The following is a 26,034-nucleotide window of genomic DNA, read 5'->3' as shown; positions in this document are numbered from 1 at the left end:
GAATGTGTCATATGGAAAATTTCATATGTATGTGTCATATGGAAAAATGTGTCATATTTCCAAAGGGAAAAGCAGTCACGAAAACAAAAGTCCTGCCCATTGCTATGAAGCTGTGACCTTGAGGCGAATATGACAAATGCGGTAGAAAATTCGGCGTAAAGACAACAGTGTCAGCCGTCGCTAGCGGTATGGCGTGTTGTGTGGTCCAGTTATGCACGTTCCCATCAATGAATGTTTATGTTCGAGAATTGTGTAGGCGGACTGTTTTACCCTTGCCATTTTGAGAATGATTCAATTTGATTTCTCTTGGGAGCTGAAAGTAGCGTTCTTCTAGTGGTGAGAGAGAAGGCATGTTTTCTGCTCCAGGACATCCAGCTCTGTTCGCAAAGGGATGGGTCTGTTGTTGAATTTGTTTAAATGTTGGAAATTAGGTACTCCTTCTGTTGATCTCCTCCACATTAGTTGTGTGTGCCTGTGGAAGGCCCAACTTTTCAGCATGCACTCATGTAGTTAAACAGATGTGAAAGTCAATGTGTGATTTGCACAAATGTGTCAGCAAGCTCTAAGCTCCACAGACCAGAGTTTTTATGAAAGAACAAGCTGCTGCTTATTTCACAAGTGGGGAAAGGAAAGACCCATGCTTTCTTTTCTCACCATGTGCAGACAACATTGACTATATGTTTGATTGCATGGATTGTGCATTCTCCAGTCAGTAAAATGTGGCACAGTTTGGAGAAATGTTGTCCTCAGTGTGGCTGTGATGTCAGTTATAGCTAGGATTTTTAGTTCAATGGTGGTAAGGTTTTAGCTGCTGCTTATGAAGTGGGATATTGTAATTACAATGCATTTTGTTTTGTGCTACTGTAATGCCATCTGCAATTTAATTTTTTGCTGCTGGCCAAGCTTCTGAGACCCATTTAAAGCCCTTAATTTACTGTGAACAGTAAATCTAGCACCAAATTACTTAACTCAAGAAGGCAGACAGAGTCCAGCTGTTGCATATAGAATTGTTGGCCTCTTGCCATTAAGGCATGAGCTTCTGGCTGTTGGCATATGGCTTTGCCATATATATATATATATATATATATATATATATATATATAATGTATATAATATCTCAAATGAAACAGAGATAGTGGCCAGAAATGCTACATCTCAGCAACATTATGTACATGTCATGTGGTGAATGACATATGTAAAGACTGGGATATAGCTCTGCTATATTTATTATGTCCCTCAAATGGAACACATATACTGGGCAGGTATGCTCAATGTCAACAACTACCAAGCCTTTCAGTCTTGCTTGATGCTGACTGATTAATGCCCCACTTACATAATGGCTACATACTAGAGTGACCTTGTAACCTGTGGACCAGAGTGACCTGACCTAACATGACCTCAATCAACATCTTGCTATATATAACTTGTAAACTAGGGCATTTTTGACCCCTAAATCTAGATTCAAATGATAACTTCATTTTCAGAGGTTTTTGCCAATTCAACCATCTAAAGATCAGATAAACCCATTTACCTGATGTCATGGTGCAGTTTTTTAACTAGAAACAATGTCAATATAAATCTGACTGTGATGGGAAGTCTGAGAGCACTTAGGACACAGTTCTGCTGATATTCTGGACTCTCCTGATGACATTTTTCATGATTTAGTTCTGGCTAAGCAAGTGTGTGCAAATGGACCCCTCCCCATTCAAGACAGTTGTCACTCCTGCTGCATGCAGTGCCCACATATATTGATTACACCTGAACATGTTGCCTCTGATGTAACCAGGGTTATTGTTTTGAGCGCGGGTGTGGAGTGTTGTGTCTGGCAGTCTGTGTCGCACTTCCGGCATCAGCAGGCAGTCCAGCCTTGGGAGCGCGCAGCCGGGCCGTGTAGTCCTCGCTCAATCGGTACAACTGATTCTGGTCTGGGCCCATGCCAATGCAGACACTCGGTGGCGGACTTGATCCCGACGCTGGTGACGGGATCGATTCCTCCACCGAGTGTTATTGGGGAATGGATGAAACCAATACCGGACTCAGGGCAGGTCCGCAAGGGATGTCGCTGGTGACCCCGGCTCATTCCAACCTGTCACTCTGAACCGCCAATCGTTCCATCTCCTGTCGGTTGCGTGACCTCCACCCAGCAAAGACGTGGGCCCTGAAGTTCAAAACGTGTGGGCTGGGGAGCGGATTGCCAACCGATGCTAGTCTAAGCCGTCGGAAGGTCGACGAAGACTTAAGCATTAATTTATCTTAGAAGTCATTAATGCAATCATTGTATGATTAACTGACGGGGTTTTCCGGCACTCTCCCCAGATCCCCTGCGATACGTGTCACGATGTCTGGCGTTACTCAGTTCAAGAACTGCCGCATTTTGTACAATCACCGGCTGATCCGTGAAGATCTCTGGGTAGAAGATGGGCTTATCATCAATCCCGAGGAGCTTTTCTACAAGCAGAAGCGCCCTCCAACCTTCCAGGTGGACTGCAAGGACTCCATTGTGGCACCTGGCTTCATAGATGTTCAGATAAATGGTGAGACAAGCGCGGTAAGGCATCGGCGTTACGCTTCATAATAAATGGTTGTCTTTGTTGCGGTTATGAGAACGTTTGAGAATGTAGTGCTCTTGATTACGTCATAAATGGTGGGGAGGCTCCGCATATTTTAGCCCTCTCACATCTATGGTGTGAAAAATCGTGAGACGTGAGAGAGATGTATGAAACGTGAGAAATCGTGTTCATGCTGCGTCAAGTAACCGCAAACTAAGCACTCACATGTGCTCGTGTTATGCTCTCCAAACGGGAGATGCCATTTGACGTTCCAAAAGGACGACTTTCATGCTCGTCATCGACGAGTATGAATGGGGATCAGTTTCTCACGACGCGACCCCAGTTCAGTAGGTGACGGCACTGCTTCGGCTTTTTGCCAGGGGATTATTGTTCCGCAGTTGCCCGGGACGTATGGCGCCTTCTCGCTCATCAGGAGGACGTCGGGTCATCCCACGCAGTTTGCCAATGTCCAATTGCCTGCTTGGGTCGCTTAATGGACCTTCTAGGCTCTGCGTCCGGCACAGTGATCGGTGTCGCCCAGTGGCTCCGTGTAAACCCGGTGCGACTCTGTGTTATGACAAACACCTGGTCAGTGCCTTCACGCCAGTGAGGCGAGCGAGAGCTGGACTGCTCATCGTTTGTGTCTCGCTGGTCCATGTCGCAACCCGCAATAGTCAGTCATCTATGGAAGCGCGTCTGCATGCCAGCGGACGCGCGGCGTCGACATCAGCGCGCGCGCGTGCCTACGACGTGTCGTCACCCCGCTGCTGGCAGGCGGGTTCGGGTTCGATTTCGCGTTCGACGAGGACAAGACAGAGGACGCGGTGTCGACGGTGGCACGAGGCATCTTGGCGCACGGTGTCACCTCCTTCCTGCCCACCGTCATCACCTCCGCACCCAGCGTGTACCGCAAGGTCCGTTCTTGGCCCGCTCTCGATTTACCCGGGACGGCTGGGCTCGGGCACGGCCGACCGGCTTTGGCTTCGGGGTGGCATGCGCTGTGTTTGTTCGTCCAGAATGTTGCACTCTCCATGGAATCCTGCTTCATAGCTGTGCCACGACTGACATCTGGACGAGTGTGTCCTGCTACGACACTGTGGGGCCCGGCTGGCGGTACGCCCGGAGCGTCAGTGCCTCCTGTTACGACACTGTGGGGCCAGGCCGACGGTACGCCGTGCCGTCTGTGTCCACCGTTACGACACGGTGGGACCCGGCTGGCGGCACGCGGGCCGTCTGTGTCTCCCGTTACGACACGGTGGGGCCCGGCTGGCGGCACGCGGGGCCGCCTGCGCCGGTCGCTCAGCGGCTGTGTCGTCCGTCGCCAGGTGTTGCCCCTACTGCGGAAGCAGCCGGGCGGCGAGTGGGGTGCCGGCGTGCTGGGCGCCCATCTGGAGGGGCCGTTCATCAGCAAGGAGAAGAAGGGCGCCCACCCCGTGCAGCACATCCGGGAGTTTGACGAGGTGAGGCTCTGCGGTGTGGTGGTGTCAGCACACGGGACAGTTTGACGGTCTGGGGGTCCGTTGTGTGGTGGCGTGGTGGCGACGTCGCCTCCTATCCGCGGTGGAGGAACTTTGGAGGGTGGGATGCTGGGCTGTTTGGGAAGGGGCTGCACTAGTGGGATGTCCGCCAACCATTGCGGACGCGGCGTGGAAGGGAAACACAAATTTGCCAGATCGTCATCTTGTTGGCAAGACAATGCGCGCATGGCTTATGGATCATTATTGTTGGCCCATAAAGAAGGGTAATACAAATGTTGGCCACATGTTTGGGCATGGGATGACAGGGCTCCATGCCTTGTACTCACACAGCCATGCCACTGTCGGCAGGGATTCGTCACCTTGAAGGACGTATACAGGGCTCCATGCCTTGTACTCACACAACCATGCACTGTCGGCAGGGATTCGTCACCTTGAAGGACGTATACGGCTGTTTAGACAACGTCGCCATGGTGACGCTGGCTCCCGAGCTGCCGAACGCGCTGGACGCCGTGCGGGGTCTGGTCGACCGCGGCATAGTCGTCTCTGTTGGTAAGCCAGGCGGCGTGCAGTCTCCGTCGGTGGGCCAGGCGGCGTGCCGTCTCCGTCGGTAGGCCTGGCGGCGTGCCGTCTCCGTCGGTAGGCCAGGCGGCGTGCCGTCTCCGTCGGTAGGCTAGGCGGCGTGCGGTCTCCGTCGTTAGCCCAGGCGGCGTGCCGTCTCCGTCGGTAGGCCAGGCGGCGTGCCGTCTCCGTCGGTAGGCTAGGCGGCGTGCCGTCTCCGCTGGTAGGCCAGGCGGCGTACTGTCGCAGTTTCGTCCGCCTGTCACTGCCGTTGCTCTGGCTGGCCTGGGGCTGAGACCAGCTGTGCGTACCTGGCAGTCTGCGGCTCTGCACCATGGATATAGTTGTAGCATGTCCCCACTTTTGACGCCGTCTCTTGTGCGCTCGTCTCCCGTCGTGTGTGCATGCTGCTCAGCCGGTCCGCGCCATTGCAGGTCACTCGGCCGGCTCGATTGTCGACGGCGAGCGCGCGTTCGAGTGCGGCGCCCACTTCATGACGCACCTCTTCAACGCCATGACCAAGGTGCGAGCCGGTGGCTGGCCGGCGGGCCACCGGCTCACGAGACTGCGCGGATCGGCCCGGCGCTGTCGGGCGCGGTCAGCTGTCGGCTGGAGGCAGCGGAAGCCGCTTCAGCGTGTGGGACGGCCGCACGGCTGATTTGGGGCTGGGCTGGGCTGACGGTACTGTCGCCGGTTGAACAGTGCTGTCCGCTGATCGCCTTTGTAATCCCAACGAACTAGGCTGAAAAGTGTTTTTTTTTTTTGAACGACCGGAATCGAAACCTGGACTCGATCGGTAGTCTGCGTCCGGCGTGAGATGGAATGCCGGGTTGACAGTAGAATATTCCGGATCGCAATTGGAAAATCCGGATAGAGGTCGGGCGGTAGTGCTAATGGAACGGATTGCCATGGAGACAAACGCATGAGCCGCCCGTGCCGGTCAGCACTCACCTGTCTCGACGCCGCAGTTCCACCACCGTGACCCGGGCATCATCGGCATGCTGACGTCGAAGCGGTTGCCGGTTCAGGAGCTGTCGTACGGCATCATCTCAGACGGCATCCACACGCACCCGGCGGCGCTCCGCATCGCTTATAAGACGCACCCTACCGGTGGGTGCGCCGTCGCCACCGCCGCCTCCTCCGCCGTCGGCTGGCCGGCGGGGTGGAGACACAGTTGGCGCGTGTGGCGTCTGTGTGCGCGCAAGCGCAATGATAGAGCACCCGGTTCACGGTCACTGGAGTGTTCAGCACAGACTTACACGCGCCCACAGGAAATGTACTTGTATTTTCTGGGCGTGGAGTACAAATCCCGCCTTCGTAGAGTGAGTGATGCAGTAATGTCTGGAAGGACAATAAAGTATGCTTAGTTTGGAGGACCGTCATTAATTCAGGATTCTCCATCGTACGCTTTCCGTATTAACGTAAGCATAGAAAAGCTGTAGCGCAGCCAAAGCTGCATAGTTCATTTACCATCGCCCTTGCCCCAAGCTGGTTGTACAAGATATTTAGGTTTCATTTCCACCAGCGAGCACCAATCTCCCCGCGCTGTTATCTACGTCTATTTGTGCATCGGACCTCCAGCATGGCAGCGATGCTGCGCATCTCATGCTGACAGACCGATCGCTCTATGTTAATACGAAGTTGTATACAGTATAGGTGCCATCGGGGCGGACGGCTGTTGCGGGACCGCCCGGTGGCGCCCCTGGTGGCTGTTGGGCCACCTCACGATGTTGGGCGCAGGGCCGTGGCCGCGTCCGGCCGATGCGTGACGCCCTTGGCCTGCCGCAGGCCTGTGTCTGGTGACCGACGCCGTATCGGCGATGGGCCTCGGCTCGGGCCGCCACCACATCGGCGACATGGACGTCGAGATCCAGGGCGAGCGCGCCGTGATCACCGGCACGGACACGCTCTGCGGCTCGATCGTCACCATGGACGGCTGCATCCGACACTACATGCACTCGGCCCGTTAGTGCTCAGTGGCTGCTCCGCAGTCTCACCCGTGGGGTCTGCGGTGGAAGAGTCGCGGCCTCGAGACCGGGAGGGTTCTTCGCAGATGCAAAATACTGTGGGCGTATAAACCTGATGGCCGGTTTAAAATAGTCGGCATTTTATGTGTTGGAGGCGATGGCGGCGTTGTGTTCTGGCTCAACTACCAATACAGGCTCCGATGATCGAATGGATCGCAGTAATGCCATGTCCCTCCATAAGATGTCACACCGGTACTCCCCCCCCCCCCCCCCGCCCCATCCATGTCCTACGCATTTTCTCCTTATCTCGAGCCCTTACAGCCCTGATTTCGGTGCACTTGTTCTCTGTCTGTGGCCCTGTCGACACGGGCTCGGCTAACACTGCGCTCGTTCGGCCGCAGGCTGCAGCACGGTGGAGGCGCTGGAGGCGGCGTCGCTCCACCCGGCCAGGGCGCTGGGCATCGTCGACAAGAAGGGTACGCTGGAGTTCGGCTCGGACGCCGACTTCGTGCTGCTTTCGGATGACGTGCACGTGCGCGCCACCTACATCAGCGGCAGGCCCGTGTTCACCGCCGACGGTCAGCAGTTCCTGCACGCGCCGGTCCTGTAGCGCGGCCTGCCATCTGGCGGGCGATCGGCGAACCCTGCACCGTGCGGGGAGAGCGGCGGCGGCGGGCCCAATCTGCGCGCCGGTGGGCTGAAAGCTCGGTGTAGAGGTGAAGGGGTGCTTGCGTCGGGTCTGGGGGTCAGGAGCATCCAGCTGCGGCGCGCGCTGCCTGCTGGCCGCTGACAAGGCGGTGCTGGTGATATTCAGAACCGTTGTGTTTTAATCAGTTGGTCTTATCGCGAGCGTAGCTGGGCTAAGCCATAGTTATCCAGTCGTAGTAAACGACCAGTCAGAATATGTATCGGGGTGTTGGCATCGACCACGACCATGCCGGGGGTTGGGATGGTGCCGGGTTTCGGAGCTGGTCTTTCAAGCATGTTCCTGTACGTTGCCTTTGGCGGAGCTGGTTACGGGTAGGAGCGAGACCTTGACTAAATTGGAGAAGTACAGCTGCCATGCCTTAGGAATGGTATGTAGCCTTGCAGTGTTTAAGCAAAACAGCCTATGTGGAGGCCATGAATTTCTCTGGGCTCCTTCATTTTACACTTGAAGGTAAATCTGGCACATAGTACCTAGCTTTGTATTGCGGTAACCGAGAAAACGCCATGTGGCGTGCCATAGCAGTCAGGAACGAGATGTCTCGCGGCGGGTGCTGAATCCCACACTGCCGCGGCCGCCTGGTCCTGTTGCTGCCATATTGATATTGCCCCTGAAGCTGCCAGATGAAGGCGGATGAACCACACACAAACCCCTGAACGCAACGGCTGCAGCAAACCTGTTCGTACTGCCGGGGCGTCAAGCCAGTCAATTATTGACCTGCAGAGTGAAGTGACGAGTGCAATCAGCTTAGTCAGTATTTCCGATACCCTAGGGTCAGTTGACAGTCAAGGCAAAGCGCCCAATGCGGTTAGCTAAGTCTGAAGCTAAAGTTAAAGCATTTATAATGCTTAAACAAATTATTGGAAGTTTGTAACCAACCTGATGATATTGTGTGTGCTTTGCATACATTAGAAGGCTGTATTTGGATATATGTGTATATATATATATATATATATATATATATATATATATATATATATATATACATATACAGATCCCACGCTAGTTGTCTTAAGTACAAGCACAATGCCCAGCTGTGCTCGTTGTTGGATGTTATAATCGTTTCTAATAAGGCCACCACTGAATCTTTTTCAGCCTGTCCCAATACTGTGCTCGTTACAGAGCTGTGCAATTCGGAACGCTGTTTCGTTATGGTAGGCACAAAACGATACTCTGCTGGCTGACAGTCGATGCCTGCGCTAGTGACAAGGTCCCCATCATAGCACTTTGTTTCCTTAGAATTCCGCCGCCGCCGCGTAATGACGGCGACCCTTTCGTGGAGCAGTGTCAGCCGAGGCTCATTTAAACTAGCATGCGAAGGGAACTAGTTTGACCTGTTGCTTTGTGCTCTTGTGTGTGACATGCGTCGGTACGTACCCTACAGAAGCACGTGGTCTCTAGGACGCTGTCTATCAGGAGTGCCATGATTTCAGGTTCTTCCCACGTTTTGTACTTGAGTGCAGTGGTGTGTCGTATTGCGCCTACAGTATCGATTGTTATCCGCCAGTGACGGTTTGAAAGTAGGAATGGAAATACTGTTGAAAGGAGTAAAATCTTTGTTGGATTCTAGTCGGAAACAGTTGCTGTACGATCGTGTTTGTATTGTTTTGTGCCGTTTCGTACACCAAATTAAGTACGTGTCTGTCTTAATTTGTATACGCGCACTCGCCGCTTGCTTATGACTATTCAGTACAATATAACTGACAACTTTTTCCCGTCTTTCGTTCTCACTTTTCCCAAGTCTTTGTAACAACCAGCACCGTAATTGAAGCTTTTAATGCGGAATAAAAATAGGTTGTTAAGTGGCATTCCGGTTCCGAACAGCAACATAGTGCCCAACGACACTTGAGCTCTTGGATGCCTAGTTTAGCCAACGCAGCCTCCAGCTGCAATGGCTCCCAAACACGTTTCCCGTCGCAAAGTCAGGTGGAGATAGCCTTAGTGACCAACGATGGCTTGTCTGGCTGCTAGCCGTGGACTCGCAGACCAGTTTTTTTACATTTTCGAAATGTCTCGGTCGCGAAAACTCGGCCTCAACTGCGCTCTGTGCTGCGGCTGATATGACACCGCCGTTGCGATGCACGGTCTCCGTGCTGCGGCTGATACGACACCCTCGTCGCATCGCACGGCCCACCGTATTGGGGCTGATCGGACACCCTCGTCGCATCGCACAGCCCACCGTACTGGGGCTGATCGGACACCCTCGTCGCATCGCACGGCCCACCGTACTGGGGCTGATCGGACACCCTCGTCGCAATGCACGATCCACCGTACTGGGGCTGATCGGACATCCTCGTCGCAATGCACGATCCGCCGTACTGGGGCTGATCGGACATCCTCGTCGCAGCGCACGGCCCACCGTACTGGGGCTGATCGGACACCCCCGTCGCAACGCACGACCCACCGCGCTGTGGCCGATGCACCTCCATCGCGATGTGCTCGAATGAGGTGCCCGTGTCACTCTGTGTGTGATAACGTGCGTCGCCAGCGTCACCCAAGTGTCTCGAACTACGAGACAGTCTCAGCCCGTCAGCAGTGTCACGTCAGCATGTCACAGTCCATCAGCAGTGTCACGTCAGCATGTCACAGCCCGTCAGCAGTGTCACGTCAGCATGTCACAGCCCGTCAGCAGTGTCACGTCAGCATGTCTCAGCCCATCAGTAGTGTCACGTCAGCATGTCTCAGCCCGTCAGCAGTGTCACGTCAGCATGTCTCAGCCCGTCAGCAGTGTCACGCCAGCATGTCACAGCTCATCAGCAGTGTCACGTCAGCATGTCACAGCCCGTCAGCAGTGTCACGTCAGCACGTCTCAGCCCGTCAGCGGTGTCACATCAGCATGTCACAGCCCGTCAGCAGTGTCACGTCAGCATGTCACAGCCCATCAGCAGTGTCACGTCAGCATGCCACAGCCCGTTAGCTGAGTAATGCCGACGATTTGGATCGCGGTGTGCAGGGTCATACACGGGTGTTTGTGAACATAGTGTAATTTCAGCCAGCCAAAACGTGTTCAAAACTGCTCTGGAAATGGCCCGCAAAAAGTGGGGGAAGGGGGGGGGGGCTCAGGGTCCCTTACGTGTGGCGAGGTAAGAGCAGTTGTAAGGGCGCACAGGGTAGGGTGGCTGCGGTAGGACCACAGTCTGTATTGTGCTACACTGTTTTGCGGTCGTTTGAGTGAGTGGGGGAGGCTCAACCAAATTCGTTACCCTTAAGAATGGACAGCATATGCTTCCTGTGCGACTTCATTTTCCGTTCAAGATCACGAAGAAGTGATTTGGGCACATTATCCCTCGGTCAATGCACGAAAGGGGTGCGACAGCGACTCAGCAACCGCACCCAAATCCGAACACACGTGCTCCGTAGCGCGTCTATTACAGATGACCGCCTCGAATGGAACGGCTATCACTTACAAAATACCAAACGAGTACAGCTGCGCGTCCGCACCCACCGCCGGGTAACAACCAATCACAGGCTAGTTCTGATTCTCCGCCCTGGAAGATGAAACTAGAGTCTTGTCGCGTCAGCGTCACCCAGTTCAACAAAAACGGCCCGCCGGCTCTTTGTACGCACACACAGCATGGCAACGGAACTGGCGGCAGCAGCGCGCGCGCGCGCGGCCCACGCTGCGCAGGATTGACGCGGCGTGATGTCGGGTCAGCCGGGGTCACGGCCGGCAGGACGGCACGTGGTTGGATCGGAACATCTGTCCCCTGTCGACTGGTGGGACTGGGACGGGGTGGTTGGTCCTCACATGGACGCAGCAGTGGGACAGAGGGAGACACATTCATCCAGGGAACCGCGGCTGCAGGGGTACGCCCGTATGGGAGGTGGGTCAGAGGAGGTCGCGAAAAGACTGCACAGGGTGATAAGGAAATGTGACAGCATCCACGAACTTGCGTTTGTGGGTGCGGTAATTTTGTTGGCTGGAAGCCCACGTCATGTGCTGTCCTCACCAGTGCTTCACCTTGAGTCGCGTTTCTCATCGGCTTTCTCTGGATCTCGCACCTGACCGCACCCCCGCGTTGCCATTACCCGAGCCCGGAGCTAGAAAGCGGAGCCATTAGAGCGGGGTTGAGTCGTCATCCAGCGGCACCCGGCCGGGGCTCCAATGAACGCGCGAGCCGCTTTGGAACGGAGATGAGGTGAAGACGAGCGGACAACATTAAAGACAGCTCGAGAAGAGTTACCCACAATACGGATAGAGGGAAGTACAGCACGGGACGAGGAAACGGACACCCACGCACATTGAATACAGGAGAAATATCACACTGCATCCACGCACGGAACATACCAAGAATAGACAGTTTTAGCGGCGGCACAAGGGTAGACGGAGGCATGCGTTGAGAACATAAACACCACACGGTACAGAGCAGGCAGAATACCTGAGAACATATCTGGGTTAAGTCGAGGTTTAGGCTCTGCCAGTCGCCCTGCCCAAGACCGCATCTCAGAGATTTCAGATTCTGTTACATAGGGTAGCCACACTCGAGCATGTTGGAATCGAGACCTTAGACCCGATAATAACTTATGTACCTGAGGGTGTTACGAATAATGTTTGATTTCTGAGTTTGGCGCATGAAAAGGGGTCAGCATTTGCGTGAGATGTTTCCATTTCGGGCAGTGCTTTTAAATTCCGAAGAGGCAAAGGTTTGTCTGAAACGAGTTGTATCACCGAGAACGTTATTCGTCTTATGACGGGAGAGCTAGCGTGTCAGAGTATACACTGCTTACTGTGATGTGGCTACGCATTTAGCACGAAAGCGAAAAGAGTGACAGGGATGACCGCAGGGATGAACCAAATTGCTACAGAATTCTGACCAGTGCTCTAGCTGTTTCGGATATCTCAGCAAGCTTACATCCAAGACTCACGTACCAACCTTTTTAACTGCACCTTTTGAACAGCTGCCGTCAAACAACTGTGAGGAATATAGTAACATTAGTAGATATTTTCAGTTCAGAGGGTGTTTGTAGTCCCGATTCACTGTAAAATGATGCGTCGTCAGGGGTGACTTTTCCATCATCAGATAAAATGACGGGTCGACGGGACTGAATTGTTTAAGCTCTGGACACTAGCAGCGTCACCTGGGAACGCATGCTCGGCTGTATCATGGGATTCTCTCATAGGCTTCAAAAAATGTTACATGTCTTTCTATCATTTGAAGGCAAATGCCGCATCCTCTTGGGAATGAGCTCGGTGCCAGGTGCGAGTTAGTCAGACGGCCATTACGTGCATGTGTCTGGCTCACCAGCGTGTCTTAAATCTCCCGCTCTACTGAGGCTTTGCAGAGTATTTTGTGTTATATTACAGGCAGGTATACTACAAATATACTAGTGGCCTGTTTTGAGACCTCAAATATCACCCAACGCACTGAACTCAAAATACACCAGGACAAAGGTAATAAACGGCGACTGATGGCTTTTCCGCAGAGCTTAGTGCCTGCTTTCAAAAGAAAATTGCATGGTATGACCTACAGAGGAAAGCAATGCCAACCTAAAGGTGAGCAAATACGAGATCACGCGTCCAGGCCTCGCAACATTCAGACGATAATACTGACAAAGTTTCCAACACTCCGGAAGGGTTTGGCGATCGCACATCACTGGGACGGACGGCCGCTCAGATGGTCACCTAGTGAGAGCTCTAGAATACTTGATGGCTGGATACACTGCTGGCAACCAACGTACTGGCGGCGGCGTCAACACCCATACTGCCGCGCTGGACAGGTGGCACGTGACCTGTGCACTCGTACGTCGCTGCGCTCGGCCGCCCGCCACGCTCGCCACGCCGACGTATTATAGGAGGCCACATCCTACATAGATATACCCGACAGTACAGTTTGGCGTCACCCACACGGGGAATGTCGAAGGACTCGCCGCCTAGCGGAGTTCAGGCCTTCCTGACTCGCCGCACCGCGGCGCCACCGTCGAGCCTGTCCTCCCACATCCCCATTGCACATCCCGCGCCCGCTCGGCCGTCCAGCGGCGCACGTCCACCGTTGCTCAGGATGTCCGGCACAACCGTCCACCATCGCGCGGCCACGCGCGCCGCGTCGCCGACGAACTAACAGCTGCCTAGCGCCGCCTGGACCGGGCAGCGATCATAGCGCCGACACGGCGCAGCTCGAGTTGTGTTCGGACTCGCTAGGTGTCACTGTGACCGTTGCCGCCGTTGAGTCGTCACTGGCGGCTGGCGAGGCGCTGACGGACCGCGGCACCGACTCGGCCGGAGAAGCTGGAGTCAGAGTCGTAGTCGGCTCGGCTACGGACGGCTCGGCGCCGCCGACCGGCGCCGCGGTCTCGTTGGTCGGCGTCTTCATGTCCAGGATGTTGTCCGCCTCGGGCTCGGCGTCGACCTGCGTAGAAATGCGGCAGGTGTAGGGCATACCGTTTCTCGAGTTTCCCATCGGGGAAAACGGCCTCGGACCGGGCCGGCTCTCAGCTCCGCCCGAGCTCGCGCAGCCCCGCCTATACTTTACGGCGATGTTCCATGACGGGTAAGCCTTAGCGTCGGAAGCAACATTAGTGCCTCCGTACTGCCCAACTCTTGTCACTCTTCTTAATCTCATGGCTACGTAAATGGCTGCACTGCGGGCAGGAGTTCGCCTCGAACTGAACACGATAAAAGCTAGAGTCGTTAGGACTGTCAGCCCCTCTTCCGTTCTACTCGCGCATGAGCCCACATGCTCTGGCTCTGTCCCAATTCCCATACCCGCGCCGGCACGTGCATGCTCCGGTTTTCTACAACACGACAGGCAGGACCAGAGACGTGAGAGCAAGGCTCTCACAAGGCTCTCACGGGCTGCAATGCTGTCCACCCCACTTCCTACCGCTGTTTGCGAGCTCCGAACTGCGTGGACAGGGCGTGGTAAATGCTACCAAGGGGGGGGGGGGGGGGTCCGATAGCGCCCCTGCAACCGGGGCTTGCCAGCAACCCGACCATCAGCTGGTGAGCAGCGCACCGCATCTAGACCTGGGGGCTGTCTGCGCCATGGCGTGGCGCAGGCCGAAAAAGGCGCGACTGATGGCGCGGTCACAGCTGAGATGGCCTGCGGCTATTGGCGTCTGCCCGGGCTGATGGACCTGTCTGGAGCCGTGCCTGCCTCAGCCTGTGCACGTGACATCTGTCTGGGCACTCCAGGCCGCCTTTCTCACCTCGGTGGGTGGGGGCTTGGTCTGATCCGCGTGGGCACTCCGCCGGACCGATTCCCCGTTTTTTTCGGACATGCTCTACATACCTTTACTCCCCGCTCTGGACCATGTCTGGGGCTGGCCTGGGGCTACCCGTGTGCCCTCCGTCGCTCTGCAGCTGACCTGTTTGGGCGCGGTGGCCTGCAGCCGGTCGGAAGAGTCGGAGCCGGCCGACGAGCTCTCTGACAGGTCCGCCGTGAACTTGCGCCCCACCCGCGGCGACGGCGGCGGACGCCGCGAGCACACCTGGCAGTGAATGTGCTCACAGATGCGCCGAAACCGACGGATGTTGCCTGCGGCGGGCCGTGGCGTCAGACTCGTGGCACTGGATTAGGCCAAATCAGGTCAGGGCAGGTGAGGTCAGGCTCAGACGGCACTGGAGGTGCGACTGTGGGCTAAATTTGTTGGTAAATACGTGCAGAAATGGAACGGGTGTGCATCTTACGGTCGCGACGGAAATGCTAGCAGCGTCACGCAAACACAAACGGTCACCAAGGGACGGCTTTCATCAGTGGAAGATTTGCAGAAAACTTAGTGTGAAACAGACGTGGAAACAAGTATGTTCCGTTTAATCATATATCAAAAACTTGGCATTATGAGGCATTGTGCGAGTGCCACCACACCTGCTGTATCTCTTTTCCCGTGCGTGACGACTCACCCATCTTTACCGACAAGCTGAAACATTCCCTGACACATCCCAGCACAATTCCATCATGGTTTCTCTGAAATCGTTTACCATTCATTTTACGCTTTCACTGAGTGCTGCAAAGGCGTCGAACAACTGTCCTGCCAGCCAGTGAATTTTCCGGGACGGCACGTTAAGATCAAGATTTCTTCATAAATCAGATTTCTCGTTCCCGCGCGCGTCCTAAAAACGTTCCGTGTGGTGTTCATTCGAGGCGTGTGGCAATGCGATGACTGAAACTTTACTCCAAGGCTCTGCAAGGAAGGCATGAAAGGCATAAAGCCAGACCTGACTCCGGTGGCAGTTCGGCTGGCCACTCAGCAGTTTGCAGAATTTGAGCGTCGTAATTGCCTTCATGTGTGCACGAGAGAAGTTTCTGGCAACCATTCAGCATATGTAAGACTCATAATGCCCCTTGCGGAGCTTGGCATGTACAGCTTGACAGCCCGTTCGTTAGGTATCACTTAGCGTGAAAAGATTATGCAGTACTTCGTGCAGCCCTTAGCAGCCGTAATTTGCTCCCAGGCACATGCACCTGGCGTATATTCAGGAGCCTTGGAGATTCGACTGGCTGGTTATGACGCGCCGATGTGGATTAGAACAGTTCTGAACAGTTGAACTGTTGGACAGAGTTCAGCCCGACACCATCCGGGTGAAAGGTTAGGAGGAGGGGGCTGGGGTGGTTTATTCTGCACAGAATAATGCGAAAATTGCAATATCAATGCTTTGCGAATATGGGGACCGGTCCAGTGCGCTTCACATCACGTGCGCACGTGCGCTTGCGACTGGCTATGGTCGACTCCAACATCTGACTTCGGAGAGCAGCTTCGTATTAATACAGGCAGTGGGACGCATCCCGCACAAAAACAACAGGAGACATGCCCTTGGCCGAAAAGAGAGCAATTAAGGGCGTCATCGGTGCAGTGGCTGAATGATTCAGTGAGCGAAGCTCAAAACAGACGGGGTATGCGAATCATGCCTACCGAACGTCACACGCTGACGCCCCATCCTCAGAAGTCACGAAGCCATTAACACGCGCCCGGGTGGCCGGCTAGATACCCTTCGCTCGGGTGGGGGGGGGGGGTCACTTTGACACCCCTCCCCCTGAGATCTCGGGAACTTAGAAAGCTAGAGACACCAAATTTACAGGATGCGTTGACCTGTACGTGAACTCACTTAGGTCAAAGTTTCAGGTTCTTAGATCATGACCTTTTGGTCAAAAAGATCAAACAAGGGCAAGTTCCAGGTTATTCTTCAAAGTGCCCCCAGAACCTAGATAACCGTTTCTAAGCAAAAGGTCACATCCTCATTCAAGGCCATTGACCTTGTTTGACCTTTTGAAGGTTAAGGTGACCAAAATCATACGAGATTGTTCTGAGCTTTGCATTTGACTAAGCGACAAAGATTACACTGGGCAGTATGTTCCCCCCCCCCAAAAAAAAACGTTGGCATGGGTTATTTTAGGTCAATGGCACATTATGACCTCTAAGAAGTCCATGGAATATGTATAATGCGATTCCTGCTATCAACAAACTCGAAATGAGCACCAGAAGCAATCCCGCACAGCAAGCCCTAGAGTAACAAAACAGGTTGGTTTTGACCTTGGTGTGACCTTCATACCTGACCTTAGGTCAATGTAATTTGCTCATTTAAGTGTTGTGTTACCTAAGAAAACATCTCAGAGATGTATGGCTTCGTCTAACACTCCGTTGTTGGATCAGATTGAATGATTCCCTAGAAATGGCCTTCGCTGAAACCATGACCTGACTTTGACCTGCCATAGGTCTAAATGTTGATGCCAAACGATCTGCTATTCAATTGTCTACACCTATGCAAAATCCAGCGCTGCTACGCCGCGCCGTTCGGAAACCATTCCGGAAAAACCTTCGGGGGGGGGGAGGGTCAGGTTGACCTCCACCCGAACGCGTGTTAACGCAGCGACGGCAAACAATTGCTGAGTTCACTTTTATGCATCCTTTTCGGAATGATACTCCTGGAACTCTGAAATTGATTGTTTCGGGTCCTGAGACATCGGAATTGGGATCAACAAAAAATTATTGAGACCATGTATTGTGCCTCAATTAAAACACCCAGCGGTGGCGGCGCGCCGTTCCAGAGCGGGTCATAAGCCTCGACAAACACCTGAATAAAATCGCCTTTCCTTAACCAGCCACATATCAGTACTTATGTCAGCTGCTTACTTGCACTTTTGATCGTGACAAGGGTCGAGCTTATCTTGTGTGTTAAAGCCTTCTGCGTAGTCGCCAGGTCTGTGAAACTAGTCAAAACGCGGGTCGATAAATATACTACACTAGGTAGTTGCTAGATTGGTTGCTAGCTAGCTAGCCAAAATAATCCATGCTTGTCAAATACCATGCACAACACTGCATGTATACCAACCGTCAAAATGAATTCGGCTTTTGTTCTAGATCTGGGCTTCTCTGACTTGTAAAGCGTGAAATGAGACAATGAGCAGTGCGGGGCAGGATTGCTCGGCCCATGTTGTGGTGTGATTTACTTGTGTATAACATCCCCCACGCGTACCCCCCCCCCCCCCACACGTACTCCCCACGCGCGCGCACACACCCACCCACACCCACACCCACACCCACCCACACCCACACACACCCACACCCACACCCACACCCACACCCACCCACCCACCCACACACCCACACCCACACCCACACCCACACCCACACCCACACACACCGCAAAGCCGCAAGCCGCAAAGCTCAAGCTGAAAGCCACTTTGATCTGACTGAAGCCATAGCGACCGTTAATATTGTTCATTGCACCCGCCGGCTCGTTTCAAGTAGGAGCTCTGGTGCGGTGGAGTACAGTGAAGCCGAGGTGCCAGACAGAAATCCATTTAGAAAGTTGGCAATGTTTAAATTTACCATATGATCAGTGTTATCTTGGGATCCTTTGCCCTCCCCCCCCCCCCTAATAACCGCCCCTCCTGCCAGTCCCTAGAGCAAGTATCGGCCTGATTATCATAATGCATATAGCACATTCTTACGTGTGCTGTTCGCATAACATTTGTCTTTGCTTCATGCCAGTTCGGATGATTCGGAACCAGAACCTGACCATTACTGCTTACATCCTACAGCACTCATCGAGGGAGAACGTGAAGTAAGTGGCGTATGCGCACTAGCGAACACCGCTTGGTGTGACGTCATACCGACACTCACCCAGTATCATTGTAACACTAATGACGCACAGACCCCACCGCTCGCTCGCCAACACTCGCCCCACGCCAGAGTGAGGCTGTTCGCTCGCCGGCACTCACCGGACACCAGCGTGAAGTTGATGGCGTACAGGCACTCGTCGTCGCCCTGCGAGACGGGCGTGATGTCCACCTGGAAGCGCACCTGGCGCTGGAACACGGCCGGCCCGGCCGCACCGCGCCGGTACTCAACACGGAACGACATCGGCGATGTGACGCTGTGGCTGAGGTCAGCGATCTGACAACAGACGGGGTCAAGGTCAGCTGACGCTGTGGCTGAGGTCAGCGATCTGACGACATACGGGGTCAAGGTCAGCTGACGCTGTGGGCGAGGTCAGCGATCTGACGTCAGACGGGGTCAAGGTCAGCTGGCTCTGTGGCTGAGGTCAGCGATCTGACAACAGACGGGGTCAAGGTCAGCTGACGCTGTGGCTGAGGTCAGCGATCTGACGACAGACGGGGTCAAGGTCAGCTTACTGTGATTGAGGTCAGCGATCTGACGACAGACGGGGTCAAGGTCAGCTGACGCTGTGACTGAGGTCAGCGATCTGACGACAGACTGGGTCAAGGTCAGCTGACGCTGTGATTGAGGTCAGCGATCCGACGACAGACGGGGTCAAGGTCAGCTGACGCTGTGGTTGAGGTCAGCGATCTGACGACAGACGGGGTCGAGGTCAGCTGACGCTGTGGCTCAGACGGAAACACATGAGTCGAAAGCAGTTTCTGACATCGACAAACCAGGGTCACTGTACGGGACCAGCACCGTTTAACGGAGGAGAGAACGGTCAGTCATACTGGCAGACGTGTGGGTCTATTTGTGCAACCGGTTGCGCACACTCGGGCACGAATAATTAATTCGCCGTATACATTTCTGAGGCGTATTTTGTAGGGTTGATATGGTGTTTTGGCAATCACGGAAGATGAAGACATGGAAGCAACTGCATACGTTATGCAAATATGGCTTCTAGCGCAAAACTGTAAGCGGACTGAGCAATCGAACATTGTATGTACGCCTGTAACAGACCAGGAAACGACCAATGCCACCTTCTTCAGGACGGGTCCCGAAAACACAAGCTGTGTTCAAATCCAAGACATGTCGAGCCATGAAAGCTACAAAATCGTGCAACCTATTCATCGTGACCAACTTGCGATAGATTATACAAGTTCTCATAAAATGTTGTGCAAGAACTCAGAACACACACATCAGCCCACATTAAAATATTTATACCGATTAAAATGGATCGGCCCTGGCCGGCTCGGCCAAGCAGCATTCAAACATCTCCTGTAAATTGGTGGCGTACGGTGTATGTCGTTGGAGCTCTGCCTGCGAAATCACGAAAGAGGAGTATTCCAACGCATTGGTGCGAGTTATTTGGGTCTGTTTCCAATGGCGGGTGACAACGACTAACTCCACTTCGCTTACGTTTTGCTATCATATGTGTGACCGCCTACTCACGTCTGTCTTCCCTTCGCCAGTGCCACCCCTAAGCAGGCGTCTTACAGTGTGATCATTGATCAGAGGATCGTCAAACTTGTGGCGAGGTCGCTATGATCAGATATCAGAACAAGACAAGATTAAATCATCGCGATTGTTACGGTGAGGTTCATGCGGGCTAAGAGTTATGTCTCAAGTTGTTCGCCAACACATGCCTTATGCATACGCTGTTGGGTTTCCCTACCGCTTGTCTTTTCGTGTATGGGACACATCAGAGTATGAATCGCAAAGTTCAGGGGTTTTATTCAACCGTTTTGAACATTTTTGCAAGCTGACATCAGTCTAGGGTTTCATCACTGGTATGTCACCGGCTCCAGCACTTCTCTGAATTCCGCTGGAGATCAGACATCGGCTCAGGAGCAGTCACCTTTAGAGAGCATCAGATCGGATCTAACGACGGAAACAATTTGCGGCGGACAACTTCCAACAAAGTGAATCGGGTAGCTTCATCCAAAGGCAGCGCCCGTGCAGAAATCCGATCTCTGAACTTTACCCACGCATCTCCCACAGCTGAGGACGGCCTTTAGGCCATCAAAGGCAACTAGACGGGGCCAGCGCGCCTCGTTCCGCCCACGCCCGACCAGTTCTGCGACAGTCGCCTCCCGCTGGACGCGCCGGGCGCAGCGACCGATCTCAGCCCCCTCCCCCCCCCCCTCTCCAGGCCCGGTCTCAGCTCTCTCTGGCGGATGTTGCAACGGAGCTCCGCGCCAGCAACCCGGAACCGAGCGGGGACCGGCGCCGGGCCGGCCGCTAACGGGGCGCTGAGTCGGCGCCCCCTGACAGGCCGCTAATTGTTCTCCCCCGGACGAGGGTCGAGGCGGCGGAGCTAGCGTCACCGCTGACAGGGTCGCATCGGGACACTCCATCAAGACAGCATTGAATGGGGAAAAGAAATGCAGTGTAATAGCACATATCTGGTTGGCTAATCGACTTGTCGATTGTCGATAAATTATAAATAATTGATCGTCGATAAAAATGTTCCGCCCACACGCACGGTACGCGACGACGGCAGTGCAGTTCCCGCACCTGCTCTCCATCCGGGCAGGAATATCCGGCTTCAGGTGGCCTTCAGGGATGTATGACTGCGATCTAAGCCGGAGCTTAGATCCGGATAGATCCGGCTCCAGGTGGTCTTCAGGGATGTCTGACTGCGATCTAAGCCGGAGCTGTATGTCCGGAGACGAAAAATACTGAGATGTGTTTGGCGATGTCGGTATCGTCGGGTTACACCAGCACCGCGTTGGTTACGCCAGCACCTCGTTGGTTACGCCAGCACTGCGTTGGTTACGCCAGCACTGCGTTGGTTACGCCAGCACCTCGTTGGTTACGCCAGCACCTCGTCCTCGCAATCATCACTTCGGTGACCGGAGTCGGGCTCCTTCACAAACTTCCTCCGGCCTCTCTAAGAACGGGAAGTTGGCGCCCTAGTTTGGCAATTTGACGGAGAGCAGCGATCTAAAATGGCGTGATGAGACAAGAGGCGCGCAGAACGATTCTGATTAAAAAGCGTGTGAGTTCTTCAGTCGGCTCAGGCCTGAACGCACGACCATACCGACCCCGACACTGCAGCAGGACGTGGGTTTGGCTGCCTTGAATTGGTCGAACACCTATGGGCGCGCGTTTACCAATCGCTCACGCTTGTTCTCTAGGTTGAAATGGGATGAAGCAAGTGATTTTTATCAGTACCAAACTGTCTTTTATAGGTGACGGACTGTACGGACAGGTGAATGCGGACGCATGTACATATTGTTAATTGAGCTGATATACATCGATGATTACTCGACGATGTCTCTTAACCAGTACCTCCTGGTAGATTTAAGGTCAGTTATTTTCAGCATAAGAATTCGATAACATAGTTCGGGCTATTGGGAGCCTTCAATAATGACATGTATGCAGGAAACACATAACATACTCACATGATTTTCCTGTGCCTCATTTTTGTTTTGCTTACTACACCGTTCGTACACGTAGCCAGAAGATTTGCCCGCCCCTCCCCCTCAATTGAGGGGGAGACCAATGCTAGATTTTCTCTGAACTCCTGTAAATTTGAACCGAATACCTTCGTAATCCCCCAGTATCTAGTGTGACCCTCTTACCACAGAGGAGGGGCGACATGACCCCGTGCCTTGGCCACGTCCCTGACACTGGCACACAGAAATGTTGACGGCAGGCCCTGAGTGATAATCGAACCGGCCCACGATTAATATCAATATCATATATACCGATCTGGCATTCTTGCACCCGTCCATCGCGAGAGTAACTGAGAAGTGTCTTTGTTGTATTTTTCCATGGATACAAACAAGAACGTCACCTGTTGTAGCCTTATGAACATTACAAAATAAGCCGCAAAAATTCGACCTTTTATCGTATTTTAGAGCACACTGAAATTTACAACTGCCGTTTCAAAACTGTTCGTTTATAAATAAAAACATAGCTCCTGAATGCAGGTTGTGTCTTAAGCCACCCCCTTACCACACAGTTGAGTAGTTAAAAAAACATCAACCATATCAAACTACGTCATCTCTGCCAAGTATGTGAAAAGAATCTTCATGCCGCAGCATTCAGTAAGAGCCCTAAAAATGGCGTCAGCCCAGTGGATTTCGGGATGTCAGGCGTGACATTCCAAACTACTAGAACTCGAGTGGAAATTACCACATGAAAAGAGGGCTTAACGATGAGACTTAGTCGGTTGCAACATTTCATCTTCTCTTCTCTGTTGTTTGGGGTTCCATTATAAAACCTTTGTAATGCAATAGGACAGATAAAAAAGAAATCGCGCGTGACTAGTTTGACATGTTTGTAACACATTTCTGTTGACGATACGTCACAGCAATAGCCGTTAGCCGTTTGTCAGCGATGTGGATATTTGGCAGTTCTATCACAGGCGGTGAACATTGTCTGACAAACTTCGGAGACACCATTATGTTTGACAGCATTATGAACGAGCGCCAGAGTTTTTGATCGTTTGTCTTGTAGACATGAAACCAAGGATTGAATGCTTACAGCTGTCATGGACTATATATATATATATATATATATATATATATATATATATATATATATCCTGCAAAAACAGCTTCACGCCCGCACCAACATATGATTAGTCAAGCATGAACCAATTAATTCACATCTTCTTAGGCATTGAATCACCGGGAATCATGTAGTACGTGTCACTACCTGCGGTTTCGTCTAACACCATTGCCCGTGGCACCTCACACTTACAGGACAGTCATACACACTGAATAGCCCAGACGCAAATCGGGGTGAAGATCGGCGTCTGCCCACGATGACTTCTCAAGGCCACTTGGGCGACCACGTGACACTGGCGCCGTTACCAGGCCGGCGGTGAGCTCGGGGGGTCAGCACAGGGCTTTTTTTATCGCAAGAAGTATTGTTTGAACAAATCGTCGTGTACGAGAATAGCTGGAGCTGGCTTGACCCTTTTTACCATGTGTTCTGTAACTTGGCATGCGTGCCCACCGTCTGAAGCACAAACAATCCGCTCGAAATGAAAAAAAAGTTTTAAGCATGAGGAACTGTTGTTATATTCCGCACTAGCTGAATTCACAATCTCCAGTGCCTTGCAGTCAACATAAGTAACGCAAGCTTGCAGCACCCGTCAGTGTCTCAGCAGACATCAGCGGTGGCCCCTGGAAGTGCGCCGTCCTCCCCCGCGCCTCCCGCCCTCGTCTCGCTCTCTTCCCCCTCATTAAGCCCGCCGAGCACGCCTCGGCCCGTCCCCGCGCCCCGGGCGGACAGGCGCCCGGCCAAGGTCAGCCCGTCCGGCGGCGGCGGAGGCGGCCCCGTCCAGAGCTGGCCCGGCTCCAGCGGCGGGCCCGGACGCCACGTCCGGACGTGGCGTCCGGACGTGGCGGCGGACGTGACATCGGAAGCGGGGGCAGCGAGCTGACCATCGATCCCGGCTGGGGCCACTACGACGTCCGGGCCGGCCGCCCGGGAGGCGGGGGAGCGCGTCGGACTGCGGAGGGACCGGCGGAGAAGGCGGTGGAGGGAGCCGGAGCGACGGCGGCGGAAGGACCGGCGGAGAAGGCGGTGGAGAGACCGGCGGAGAAGGCGGTGGAGGGAGCGGGAGCGACGGCGGCGGAAGGACCGGCGGAGAAGGCGGTGGAGGGACCGGTGGAGAAGGCGGCGGAGGGAGCCGGAGGACCACGACAGTGGCTGGGGCACCAGGGACGCCAGTCGGGATATGGTGCTAGAAAGGCCGATATGCGACGAATCAGGTATCAAAGCGACCGCCGACTAAGCAAGTGGGCGCGGCGGCCCAGAGGCGACTCCCCAAGGTCGCAGCATCCGGGAGATCAACGGGATGAGAGACAACGTCGCCGGACTATCGACCGACCGCCGACCCCGAGTCCGGCCGCTGACACAGCGAGCCAGCGACGGAGATATGTTTACACGGCCAGACGTTGGCGCGGACACTAAACAGCGGCATGAGCGCGAAAGGCGACCGACGCCAGCCGGGGCGACAGGCGGCGACGGGGCCGCCAGACTGCGGCCGCGGCGCCGGATCAGGTCCCCGCCGGCCGCCGCTGACCTCGGCTTCATGGCTCGTGCTCGCTAACCGTGGCCACACGCATGGCTAGTCGACCACGTCTGGTGTCCGTCTCTGTCCCCAGCATCAAACGGTTGGCCTGGTGTTGACAACGCGCAGCAGAATCTGACATTACCGAACGGCTGGTGTTGACAGCCTTTCTGGCTTCATATCAGTCGTATGAATCACACACCAAGAGCACCTGCTCAAGATTTGTGTGAAGAAGCCGATGTGGCAAAGGACACTTCTGAGTCGATGGAGTTATCGCGCAATTCAAAACTGAGCACATCTTGCTTGTTCCTCCCGGCAAAACTTAATTAGCAAGGCGCAGGGCCCGTAACACCGTTCATGCAGCGTGCCTACGGAACACCAATACAAATGAGATAGCGGCGATTCCAGCGCACACCAGCGCGATTGTAAATCCCTCAGGAGCACTGCCGCTGATACGGGCAGCAGGGCGTTTCCAATGAGCGTAATGGCCAGAGCGCGCGCCGATCGTGGTCACGGTCCAATTGGACTGATACGAACCAACCGGCCAAGTGCCCTTCAGCTCCGAGCACTAGAGCACTCGAGGTCAGCTATACAGAGCGATTGGACCGTCCCTCGTGAAAATCTGTTGTACATGGAATGAAAGCTCTTTATCGGTACTTCGCGCCTCGCTGAGAAGTATGTGGCGTTGGCGAAAAGTAGATGATGGAGTTAACGGAAATGCAATCTTTCTTGCACATGCATGCGAATGAACCTCCTGTACCTAACGCTGGCTTACAGCTGGATAGACCTCAATTACTGAGCGAGTTCGGTACCCAGCTTTACTGCTTTGCTATTCATGCGGAGTTTATCTTCACTCCGTACAGCCCATTCACCCAGAAAGCTTTCCTCCACGCAGTCGGGCCAGCTCATCGGGCGAGCTTACCTCATGCAATGGGGCCACTCACCGAGCGAACTTACCCCACGCGATTGGCCCGCTCACCGAGCAAACTTACCCCACACGATTGGACCGCTCACCGAGCGAGCTTACCCCACGCGATTGGGCCGCTCATCGAGCGAGCTTACCCCACGCGATTCGGCCGCTCACCGAAAGGAACGAGTGGATGAGGTCGGCCTTGACGATGGCGAGCGGCTTGCTGCGCACGATGACGGTGTAGCTCTCGTCGCGCTCCGAGCCCATAAGCGTGCCGAACCAGGAGCGCTTGGTCAGCTCGGGCGACGACTCGGGCGTCAGGCGCGTCTCGTCAGACGGCACTGCAACACGGCACGGTGTAAGACGGGGCTGAGACTCGGCGCGGGGTGAGGAAGGGCTGAGGCTCGGCAAGCAGTGAGGCGGGGCTGAGACTCGGTGCGGTGTGAGGAGGAGCTGAGACTAAGTGCGGTGTGAGGAGGAGCTGATACTCGGCACGGTGTGAGGAGGAGCTGAGACTCGCAAATTGCGTGTTACCTACATAAATGGCAGACAAAAGGTGACAGGTGTCCACGGGAAGTCTAGCAATGAAAAAATCGCGATTTCAAGATCGGCGTAACTGAAACTAACCATACAATACGTTTTTTTCCTTTTAGTTTACCTTCTGGTAGCAATAATGATAATTCATTATTACCAAATACTTCACTGAGCAGGACGTTTTGTGTTTACAATAAT

General features: G+C 54.0%; 2 protein-coding genes across 3 annotated transcripts in view; one reads left to right on the top strand and one right to left on the bottom strand.

Annotated features, from left to right (window-relative positions):
• Window positions 1–100: 100 nt before the first annotated feature.
• LOC119107843 (N-acetylglucosamine-6-phosphate deacetylase) lies at window positions 101–8,970 on the top strand. Of its 2 annotated transcripts, none has more exons than XM_037231400.1 (9): window positions 101–186; window positions 2,317–2,534; window positions 3,324–3,463; window positions 3,875–4,009; window positions 4,447–4,576; window positions 5,020–5,108; window positions 5,554–5,695; window positions 6,374–6,550; window positions 6,954–8,970. In XM_037231400.1, the coding sequence occupies exons 2-9, from the start codon at window positions 2,339–2,341 to the stop codon at window positions 7,160–7,162; spliced, it is 1,218 nt and encodes a 405-aa protein (XP_037087295.1). In that variant the 5' UTR covers window positions 101–186; window positions 2,317–2,338; the 3' UTR covers window positions 7,163–8,970. The 2 variants fall into 2 exon arrangements, with proteins under 2 accessions (XP_037087295.1, XP_037087296.1); XM_037231401.1 differs by lacking the exon at window positions 101–186 and adding an exon at window positions 239–336.
• A 4,380-nt stretch (window positions 8,971–13,350) lies between these two features.
• Window positions 13,351–26,034, bottom strand: part of LOC119108214 (serine/threonine-protein kinase BRSK2) — a 95,983-nt gene continuing 83,299 nt past the window's right edge. Inside the window, exons 11-14 of the mRNA XM_037231798.1 lie at window positions 25,477–25,643; window positions 18,418–18,592; window positions 14,564–14,733; window positions 13,351–13,605 (exon numbers count right to left, since the gene is read on the bottom strand). Coding sequence (XP_037087693.1) covers window positions 13,351–13,605; window positions 14,564–14,733; window positions 18,418–18,592; window positions 25,477–25,643 — 767 coding nt within the window. The remainder of the gene's footprint in view (window positions 13,606–14,563; window positions 14,734–18,417; window positions 18,593–25,476; window positions 25,644–26,034) is intronic.

The sequence above is a fragment of the Pollicipes pollicipes genome, unplaced genomic scaffold (assembly GCF_011947565.3).
Source record: "Pollicipes pollicipes isolate AB1234 unplaced genomic scaffold, Ppol_2.1 Scaffold_6686;HRSCAF=7923_pilon_pilon_pilon, whole genome shotgun sequence".
In the NCBI taxonomy this organism is placed as follows: Eukaryota; Metazoa; Arthropoda; class Thecostraca; order Pollicipedomorpha; family Pollicipedidae; genus Pollicipes; species Pollicipes pollicipes.
Note: the sequence above shows the minus strand (reverse complement) of the source record. Positions and strands in the feature narration are given on the sequence as shown.